The sequence below is a fragment of the Gadus morhua genome, chromosome 21 (genome assembly GCF_902167405.1).
Source record: "Gadus morhua chromosome 21, gadMor3.0, whole genome shotgun sequence".
Lineage (NCBI taxonomy): Eukaryota > Metazoa > Chordata > Actinopteri > Gadiformes > Gadidae > Gadus > Gadus morhua.
In genome coordinates this window covers 22,318,369-22,329,969 of record NC_044068.1, presented here as the reverse complement: position 1 = coordinate 22,329,969, position 11,601 = coordinate 22,318,369, and the positions used below count along the sequence as shown (strand labels likewise).

The window sequence follows — 11,601 nt, the reverse complement described above, 5'->3', positions numbered from 1 at the left end:
GTGTATAGAGGTCATCGTATTATAGGGGGTATTCATAATGTGATATATCAGGGTTAAAAAGAGGTGTTCACCATATGCGGGTTCCGTTTGTGGGTCACTTAGACAACATATTAGGAGTTATCATGATACTATTAAATTATGTTCTATTAATTTCGTTTATTATAAGATATATGTATTAACCGTACTTATCAATAGTATATAGTCTATTGTGTGAATGAGTAGGCGTAGGCCATTGGTATCTAGGCATGCGCACTAACGGTGTGTCTATTGGTCAGGAGGTCATGACACCGGGGGTAGGAGGGTCGGGTATACTGGTGATTATCTATCGGGGGTATATATCGACCCAGTGCAGAATGAACATAGCCCTGATCCTCCAAACGTCTGAGAGCTAGTCTAAGCTAGTAGACTCGTCATAGCGGCTGCAGAAAAAAGAGAAGAAAAAAAAAAACAGCTACTCCAACCTGCGCAACTATGCCTACTGACTGTAAGTATTCATATGAGTGTAATATATTATTATTATTATTATTATATCATGACTATGACCATGTGTATACGCGGCCCATATCTGATTGATACATAGTTTTTCCGCAGTGATTTCTGACGTCGGCTCTGAGAGCGTGAAAAGGCATCAGGGTCCACGCGCACGTACGATGATTTTATAGCAGCGTATAATATATAGATCCCTCTCACTCTATCATTATTATTATTATCGGCTATAATATATGCATAGAATAACCGCTAAATCGTATGTTTCTGTGGTGTAGCAGGTGCATATGATATTCGGATGAAATAATCAAAGAACAATACTCGGAGATCGGACCAATGCGGAGGCCTGTGGTAGTTATGGTGAGTTATTAGTACACACGCTATTTTCATACATGTATTACATCTATTTTATTGTGCATTTAATAATGAATAATAAAAAAGACCAGCCATCCCTAACCCCTGTATACTTTTGTATTTTCTGTTTTTTTTTATTGGTTTACGTATAGTGCCTATCGTGAATAGTGTGAAACAGTGGACCCCTGGATCAAACCGTCTAACCAAGAAAAACCTTAAAAGACCGAACCGTGCTCTGCCTCTACCCTGCTCGCCGCTAACAGTGGTGCAACAGCAGATCCCGTATAAAAAGGGGCGCAAGGACACCGCTGATAGTGTTTTAGCTCCAGAGAATTATAACTTGGTTCTCCAGGCAGTTATAAACCCACAAATCGCGCAGCCAGGGACCGTATGGTCTGAGTCCAAACAACAAGTGGTCGGGGCGGTGGATGTGCATGTGTCTGCGCCGCCTGCAGAGACCGTTACTGCACAGCCGGATGGATGCATTCAGCATGGTAGGAAATTAAAGAAAAATGTATATGCTATAGAGGTGGGATGAACATGCGGGGTGTGATAATGATTATGTCTATTTCTTTTTTTCTATTACAAACAGTCCTTGGTGACCCTCAGTATGCACCACTACCAGAACTGACCGATGAGGATATCGAGGCTCTCGCCGACATTCCGTTGTGGCCCTCAGCGCTGTTGGAACAGCTCGACTTCACTCCAGCTCAGTGGATAGACCCTCCAGCTACTTCCGTAGGGGGTACCGCCAGGGCAGAACCTGTAAACCATCAGCCTGCAGCCCCCGCCTCTGGATCACGACCCATCATCCAGGCCTCTATTCACGATCCGCCAGGCACTGTGAGTCCCTACGCCTACGGGGCAGTGGCTACGCTCCTACCTGTCGGTGCAGCGGTTGCTGGTGAATACATTGCGGGTGGGCCATGTACCAAATGTTGTAAGGATTGTGCTGATAAATTAACCGTGGTAACTACAGCGGCTGATGTAAATGCCTTAACCATTGGTCGTCAGTGTAAACTGGGTGCATTGTCTGTGAAACGTAATGACATCAGATTTCAGGCTATCGAAGAGCAAACGAAGCAGTCACTCAAGACACTCGGGGCAATCAAGGCCGAGATAGCGCGTGATCGTCGTGCTATTGCATCCCAGAAAGCCGCGCTAGTGCGTTATGGTCTGGCTATAGAATCAATACAGCAGAAGAATTTGGCAGTCGAGGCAGCAGTGCGTGTTAACACTCTGGCTTTGGATAGGGGGCCTAAGATATCTAATATAGCTCGGAAAATATGGCTAATTGAAGATACGGCGCAGGATAACATCAGGGCCTACAAGGCCCTGTCTGCCCGGATGACTGTTATGAATAATGCACTGGATAAGCTTACGATGAATCGTTAGTATTTGATTTGTGGTTTTGGGGTGTTATTTTTATTTTTTGTTTGTTTGCTTTTTTCGTTTATTCTGTGGAGAGGGTAATTTTTTTTGTTTTAAACTGAACGCAATAAAACTTTTTTCTTTTAATATCTGACTAACTTTTTTTTTTTTTTTTTTATCTATCAGCATAAAAACTATAGCTGAACACAATGCATAAAGCTATTAGCCCCAGAAAAAGGAAATTCAAATCTGTAGATGTAAATCCCAAGAGACGGCGTAGATCTGATAGCGGGGGTAGCATTATGGATGTAGAACTTGAAGAGATGGCAATGAGGTATGATGCAACCGGCGATACGTCTCATTTGCTGGCTGTAGGACGTGTGGGGGGTGGGGGGATGAGTGCTGAAGGTGGTTTAGACATGCGGGAAATACGCGCCGACATAGCTAGAACTAGACGTGTGTTAATTGCTGCTGATGCATGGGGGGGGTAGAATGACGGATGCACTAGAAAGGGCTGCTATGATAAATGTTTCGAACGATCCATGTGTAGATGGCGGGGAGGTGTGTGTGGGGTTAGATGTCCCCGGGGATTTAGACACACGGGATGTGTTGTATGCGGCGGCATACACCAGAGATGTACTTAACACTGTCGATGGGTGGCTGGCTAGTGCACAAGAGAGGCTAGACATAGCCGCTCAGATAGACATAACATCGTCGATAGATGTATCGCATGTGTCGCAACGTGACGAAGGGGATGGTGAGGGTTTTCAGGAACCCCTGGCTGCTGCAGGGGGTAGGACTGGCGACTCTATAGAGTCGAATATACAGGACGGTGGCGGTGGTGGTGGTGGTGGCGGCGGTGTTGTTGATGTTGATGGTGACGATGGCGGTGCTGATGTTGTTGGCTGTGGTGATGATGATGGTGGTGATGATGGTACACCTGCGCCTATGGAGGCCGGTGATGATGATGACGAGTTGCATACTAGATTATTTCCCCGCTTTAACGGTTTTGAGGTTAGACAGACCATTGATCTGAGAAGTATATACCTTGTAAATGTGCAAGAGGTCCCTGATTTGATCAGGGAGAGGCTGTCGGGGGTCATAACAAACTGCTCACAGAGTACAGCCGACGGTAGTGTCTTAAACGTTGTTTTGAGAGGGCCTTCATTGGCAGCTGATGTGCAGGCTGTGCTTGTGGCAGGTGATGATTTCAATGCGGATTTGTTTATGGATCATATCAGCCAAGTCATACAGAGTAACGACACAGGTCTGACGGATGATGTGTTAGAGCTGGTGGTCACAGGGGTCCATAACAAACGGGGTGGTGGGCGTCTGAAGTTAAAAACAATTCCCTATGATGAGATCATAAACAAGAAGAAATTAAATCTCTACACACCTAGTAACACACATAACAATTTGTGTTTCTCACTATGCATGATACATTTTCTGCAGGAGGGGGTAACCGGAGGCAGTACAGTGCCCGACGAGACTAATTTGGAGGCGGCTCGCAAATTACATAGCGAGCTGGGGTACGGTCCAGATCACTCTGTGGGTTTCTCGGATGTTTTCGAATTTGAGAGACATCTAGATGTTAAAATCTTGATATTTCATCATAATGATGCATTCAAGAAGCTGGAGATGTTCCAGACGCATACGGGCCAACATCCTAAAACAATATGGTTGTACCTACATGATAACCATTATCATCGTATAGTGAACCGCACGGCTTTCTTTGGTACGCGACATGTGTGTGAATATTGCTACAAGGCCCACGAGGGAATTCTATTCCACAAATGCCCGGTCCATTGCAATGTGTGTCTGACAGTGTGCGATAGCCTGGCAGGTCGTACTATAAAGTGCACGGACTGTAGTCGTATATGCCGCTCGCAGGTCTGCTACGCCATACATAAGCAACATTCTGCCGTACATAAAATGATACCATGTGAAAAGATCAAATACTGTAATCGGTGTTGTAGACAGTATATCATACCGCAGAAGAAAAAGAAGAAAAAGAAGAGGGTGGAGGAGGAGGAGGAGGAGGAGGAGGAGGAGGAGGAGGAGGGAGAGGAGGAGGGGGAGGAGGAGGAGAAGGCCTATAAGGGGCATGTATGCAGCGTGTCAAAGTGTCATCACTGCGGTGAACCGATACTCAGCGACACTGTGCATGAATGTTTTATTCAGCCGTACGACCGCCTTAAGAAACGCAAGCGCAAGGGTCGACGCCAAGGTCGGGGGAACCGTTATACGACAGCTGCACCTGTAGATGATGATGATGCTGATAATAGCCGTTTATCTGATGATTACATATTTTATGATTTCGAAACGCGCGTGCATGAGGGTCGACACGAAGCAAACTTTGTGGCTGCTAAGACTTCTGAAGGCGAGGAATGGTATGCTAGCGGTACAGATTGCGTGGGAGAGTTTGTGAGACGCTACAGAACAGGGGCTTATAGGTTGTTTACATTCATTGCACACAACGCATCGGGCTTCGACAGCTATCTCGTTCTGGAATACATGACCAAGCAGGGTATTATACCCTTTATAGTCATGAAGGGTAGCAGAGTCGTTATGATGCGCGATGATGCCTACAGCCAGAGATGGGTCGACTCATTTAGCTTTTTGCCCATGCGGTTGGCTAAAGCACCGGAGGCGTTGGATTTTGAAGATATGGCGAAAGGTCATTTTCCTCATAAATTTAACACACGGGCCAACGAGTCTTATGTCGGTGCATACCCTGAGATCTCATATTATGGTTATGATTCCATGACTAGCGATCAAAAGACAGATTTCGCTATATGGTACAGATCTGTAAGGCACAAAAAATTTGACATTCAGAAACAGCTGCGCCGCTACTGTGTCAACGATGTGAGGATCCTGCACACGGCGTGTGGGATCTACAGGGCAAATTTCATAGAGTGTGCAACTATAGACCCCTTTGCATATGCCACTCTGGCTTCGGCGTGCATGGCCACCTTCAAAAAGTCGTTCTTGAAAAAAAACGTCCTGGCATTGACCTACGAGGGGGTCTACAGGAAAAAGCAAAAGTCGTTCTCATGTGCATCCATCCAGTGGCTTGAATATCTATCCCACTCCAATAACCTGGAGATTCAGCACGCTCTCAAGCATGGGGAGGCTGAATATGGTCCATTCTTCCTAGATGGATATGCACCTGCTATAAACACAGCCTATGAATTTGCAGGATGCTTTTATCATTGGTGTGTACGTTGCTACAACGCTGGTCATAAGAATCCTGTCGTCAAAAAGACCTATGGTGAATTATGGTTGCAGTTTCACCTCAAAGTCACGGCCCTCAAAAGAGATCATGGTTTAAGAGTTGTGGTCATGTGGGAGTGTGAGTGGCACAGACTGAAAAAGACAGATGCTGCAGTGCAGGCATTCTTGGCTACTCTGAAGATACAACCCAGGATTGATCCTCGCGACTCTCTCTATGGGGGTCGCACCAATGCCATCAAAATGTACCACAAGGCCGAGCCCGGTGAAAAAATACGCTACTATGACTTTACCTCTCTCTACCCCACAGTACAGGCCCGCTGTCCATATCCTATAGGACACCCCAAGATCATTTTCAGGAATTTTGGTCCTTTGGCTGGGTATTTCGGCATCGTCAAATGCACTGTGTTGCCCCCCAGAGGTCTTTACCATCCTGTGCTCCCTTACAGGTGTCATGGGAAGCTGATGTTTCCCCTCTGTGGTACATGCGCCACTGAGCTCAATCAGACAGACGCATGTCATCACGGCGACGATGAAAGGGCTCTGACAGGTACATGGGTGACTTTAGAGGTACAAAAGGCCGTAGAAAAGGGGTACGTGATAATACAGATGCATGAAGTATGGCACTACCCCAAGCGGTCAAAGTCTCTGTTTAAAGGGTAGTCAAAACGTTTCTCAAGCGTAAACAGGAGGCTTCAGGATACCCCAGCACAGTGGATACTGTGGAGAAACAGCAGGCGTATGTGCAAAACTATCTGGTTAAGGAAGGCATACAGCTGGATCACGACAACATGATCGTTAACAAAGCCATGCGTAATTGCAACAAGTTGATTCTCAACAGCCTGTGGGGTCGCTTTTCGCTACGCCCAGACCTACCCACTTGTGAGCTCATTGCTGAACCTGAAAGGTTCACCCAGCTCATGTTCAGCGACAGCTATCACATTAGCCACTTTTGTTTTGTTTCTGATGAGGCGGCCCTTGTACAATGGAAACACAAAGATGCCCGTCTCGAAAGGGCTCGGGATGTTAACGTGATTGTGGGGGCTGTGACTACGGCCCATGCCAGGCTCATGCTCTATGACCTTCTAGACAAATTACAGGAGCGTATCCTCTATTGTGACACAGACAGCATCATTTTTGTTTCTAAGGAGGGTGATTGGGTACCCCCTTTAGGTCCTTATCTGGGCGACTTGACCGACGAGATAAATGATGGCGATCGGTATGGTACCGAGCAGGAGGATTACATTAGCGAATATGTCTCAACAGGTCCTAAAAGCTTAGCCTACCACACACGTCAGCACAAGTCTGTAGTCAAATGCAAAGGGGTGACTTTAAATGCAGCAAATGCTAAAGTGGTCACCCAGCAGACACTGAAATGTCTAATAGATGATTTTGTCAACAATCGGCCGCAAACCCGCGACATCACCACCACGGTAGATACCATTCAAAGGAATAAGAATAAGCTTCTGCTTAAAAACGCTACTGTGGTTAAACGACTTAGGGTGGTTTACAACAAACGCAGGGTTTTTCCCGACTACACTACGCTTCCTTACGGCTATTAACCATTTTGTTTATAGTGTTTATAGTGTTTTTATAACTTTTTATATTATTCATTTTGTATTTTGAGGTGGTATGCATATTGTGTTAAGAAAATCAATTCATACTATACTATAATCATGTTATTAACTATTTTGTTTTGATTTATTGTTTTCAAATTGATCCATGTGTTCTTCTCCTTTTAATCTTTTTATTTGAATCATTCTGTATTTTAGGGGGTATATATACAGGATTCACATGATAAATGTATATGTGTCATAATGTATCTGTATATACTTTTATATGCGTCATGCATTAATGATGAATGACTGTGTTAATAATCATGCATGTGTTAATAAAGAATGTTAACCGTCACATGTTTCACGGTTCTATGGTCACAAGGCAGCCGTCCGTCAGAGGGGATGCACACAGACCGCAGAGATGGCTGTTGCACACGCAACGTTTGATCCTAGGCTACAGCACCCGTTCAGCATGGTAGTATCGGGACCGTCAAACAGCGGCAAAACCTACTTTGTCAAAACAGTCATTGAAAATATGGATCGGTTATTCTCAGAAAAGATTGAAAATATAGTATATATTTATTCATGCTGGCAGCCCATATACGATGATCTGCTTAAAATAAGGAACATTCACTTTATAGAAGGGATCCCCAAATCTCTATGCGATGATACAGTCTTACCAGTCCATACTAGAAATCTGCTCATTATTGACGACTTGATGAACGACGCATGCAATAATTTAGAGGTTCAGTACGTTTTTACCAAATATGTACACCATCGTAATCTCAGTTGTATGTATCTGGTTCAGAATTTATTCATGCAGGGTAAAACCAGCCGTACAATCAGTCTAAATACCAATTACATGGTTTTGTTTAAGAACCCACGTGACAAATATCAGATTATGCTGATTGCCAAACAGATGTTTCCGTGTAAGACAAAATATTTTCTAGAAGCCTTTAACGACGCTACCGAGATGCCTTATGGGTATCTGCTTGTAGACTTTAAAGCCATGACCCCAGACAACATGAGACTTAGAACAGATATATTGGCGGACCGGCATGTTGTATACACTCAGAGAGTAAAGTGATTAGCCCCAAAAGACCATGTCCTCACGTATAAGCAGAAATCGTGAACGTCTTAAGCAACTATATAAAGCACCTCCAGCACAGCGTAAAGCTATCCTCAGGACAGCCAACACCGACTTTATCAACTCACTGTGTGAAATAGCCTTGAACATTTTACAAGGCAAAATACCACTAACCCCCCGTCAGCATACGAAATTGCGTAGACGAAAGAAGGACCTCAGAATACTCGCCAATAAAAATGTACTATTATCTAGAAAGAAAAGACTAATCAATCAGACTGGTGGATTTCTTCTACCCCTGCTGTCTGTGGCTGTACCGTTGTTTACAAGCCTGTTCTCAAGAGGAGGGTGATTATAATGGAACATACGCACAAGATGTATCTAGTTCCTCAACATCAACTCGATGCCTTGAAGCATACCCATCCCAGGGATTCTGTTAGACAGACTGCTGAAAATGAGCTGGATAAGGCCATTGCGATGGTGTTGAACACTCCCGATACAGACCTATATGAAAAAGCTGCCAGGTACGGAGCGGTCCTGCAGCGTTATCTATCCATGGTGAAACAAGGACAGCGTGAGCATGGAGAATTAACTCTGTCACTTGCGGATGGGGGCCCAGTTCATACACCTGTGGCGGAACAGCATGGTGTTGATGACGATGATGGCAACGGCGATCATATTTATAAGGATATAATGAAACATATACCCGTCAGAAGCAAGAGCAACACCAGACATATCCTGGACTCTTTAAAGAAATCTAAAAATGTCTCATGGACGGACAAGGGGGAGCTCGTTTTACAAGGCGAAACTATTAAGGGGTCCCATATGTTTGATCTGTTAAAGAATGTTACCGCCCCATACCATGTTGTCGAATCTGTCAGACCACAGGGATGGAATGTATTTCTGAAATTTTTAGCCAGTAATAATATACCGCTATCGGCTATCCCTAATAAACAGCTCAGACAAACTGTAGACATGTATAAGTATACGCCCTCAACTAAGGGTGACTATGCGGCGGCAGCTATGCCTGTCTCATCTGGTAAAAGGAGGAAACGTAATCAGACAATGCCGTCTATTACCTCCCCTGGAATGCCTATGGCCGAGTGGATACCATTTTGAATTTCTTATGTATCTTTATGTATATGTTATAGCCTTAAAAATAAAAACAGTACGACTGAAAATGTAATCAAATCATTGTTTTATTTTTTATTATCATACCAAAAACAACACATGTTACATCCGCATATACATGACTGCACACATGACATATCATGTTCATTACAGACACTAGGTTGTACACGGCCAACAAAGTCATAAACCTTTTCATCATTACGGGGTCGATTATCTCCGTACATTTTCAAAAACTTTTGATAGGATACACCTTTTTGCATATTAAACAAGAAAAAAACACAGTGGTGCCCACATGCGGTACTTGATGGATCTTGGACCTGTTGTGTAGAATGAACTACATCTATACAGTGCTGATCGAGAAAACGCTGTATGGTCTCAGGAAACTCAGAGTATGAGGGAGGGTTGCCGTAGGAGTCGAAAAAGTATCCCTGGCTCTCAGCCGTAATATATATAGCTAGCCAATGGGCCCCGGCCATGTGTGAAGGTTCGGTGTTGATCACCAGCATTGCAGGCCTCTGACGAATTTCCCGGGGTAGATGATTACACGGCAACGCACCAAGAAAATAAGCCTTGTGTGCCATTTTCTGACACACTGCTGTCAGCTCTATTGTATTCATATCGCAATGTCTTTTCAGTAATAGTCCAACAACACCTGCCGTCTATTTGATATCTCTATAACAGAATCATAAACTGCATAACATATCAAATTGACCGTTGTAGCCAGTGCTGCTCTGAATCGTGCTTCTAGCCTCACATTCCCTGTTCGGACTAGCGATACATGTTGTCCACAACCCTCGTCCGCCTCAAGGTTGAAACAAAATAATGCATACCCATCTCCAAATTCCTTATGATTAATATCTATTTCTCTATCTTTGAGCTGACGACCTGTAGCCTGAATGAGTTGAAAATATTCGCGGGTATAGAGGCCATTTCTAAAGTCAGGCTGGAAGGGTTTAGCAGGATAGGCCTGACCGTCGCAGTAGAGGGATAAAAACTCAATGCCGAAATGCTGGAATCTGAAAGGATTCCTAGCGTAACTCCCTGTGAATGCTTCGTTATTCACAAAACCTATAATAACCATCTTGGGTATTTGTCCTAGAAATGGATTATCCTGTGTGCATATTCTGCTGCCAGCAGCGATGGATACATTCTTTAGACACACCCTATCAACGGGGTATTTGACGTTAGCTTGGTTTAACGCCCGGGCATGGGCCAGCTTGATGCCTGGTGCTATCGCTACCTTTGTAATGAAAACATTTGCAGACACTATAGATACACGGTATTCCGCAGCACCATCGGACATCAGACAGAAATTTTTTTTTGCTCTAATGAATCTCATGCGTAGATCAACTCCGTTAATCAACAGTTTCTCCTGAAAAAACATATCGACGTGTATAGGGGATATCAGTTCAACGATACGACTCCGACCCGTATATTCGCTCCTAGTCGTTAAGCCTAGATTGAGGCCTCCAGGAAGAATATCGTCCATATGTCCGTGGGTGTCTTTCTGGAATAGACCACAGCCAAATTGGGTGTCTAATGTCCCGTTTCCATAGTTTAGCAGGCATTCTATAATGCCTCTGTACGGATAGGTGTTTGACGACTGGGTGATAAGCCTATCACCCAGACTAATATCTACTTGGGAGAATAACGTACATCAGGATAGTTAATCAGTCCCACGGGTGCCGCCGGAGCCAAGTCTGTTCCATCAGGATTAGTAATCTTGATCCTCAGGTGTAAATACGTATTGTTTAGGTCTATATGGTCTTCGCTACTGGCCGATACAAAGAACTCTATGGGTCCACCATCTGTTAGCGCCGATAGCGGGGGTATTTCAATATATGTACTTTTTTCTATCGAAGTCTGCGTCATCGGCAGGGAGAAGAGATCCAGTTCGCTCTTAATGCATTCGTCTGACATGTTATGTAGCAACGCCATTGTTATTCAGCCACTGCTATACTAGATGAATATATCGTTAGCCGCCCCTCTAAAACGACGGTTTGACACCTTCCTGATCCTTTTAGGTTTGGCTCTCTTTTTGATAGATGCCAATCTTTTATTCTGTTTACGACGTCGTGCCGGTGCACGGGTACGCCCAGCCCCTATAGGAGGATACTTTGTTGCTCTTCTGGCATATACCCTCATGCCTGACCCCTGCTGTTTGGGCGTAGATGCAGCATGGGCTATGTTGGTCATAACGTCGCCTATAATATGTTTAGCAGCAGTCTTCAGATGAGGCTTTGCTATGCTAACCCCTCGCCTAAATAACGGAATAGCCATTCTAAAGAGGCTACGGAACATCCCTCCGATGCCGGCTCCATATTGTGTGCTGCTACCCTCATAGCCAGGTAGCCCACTCCCTGCTTGGTTTAAATAATACTGAACATA

At 44.5% G+C, this 11,601-nt stretch overlaps 1 protein-coding gene across 1 annotated transcript; it reads left to right on the top strand.

Moving 5' to 3' along the window:
• Positions 1 to 471: 471 nt before the first annotated feature.
• LOC115534893 (uncharacterized) lies at positions 472 to 2,970 on the top strand. Its single transcript, XM_030346176.1, has 3 exons — positions 472 to 484; positions 993 to 1,334; positions 1,433 to 2,970. The coding sequence occupies exons 1-3, from the start codon at positions 472 to 474 to the stop codon at positions 2,233 to 2,235; spliced, it is 1,158 nt and encodes a 385-aa protein (XP_030202036.1). The 3' UTR covers positions 2,236 to 2,970.
• The last annotated feature ends 8,631 nt before the right edge of the window (positions 2,971 to 11,601 follow it).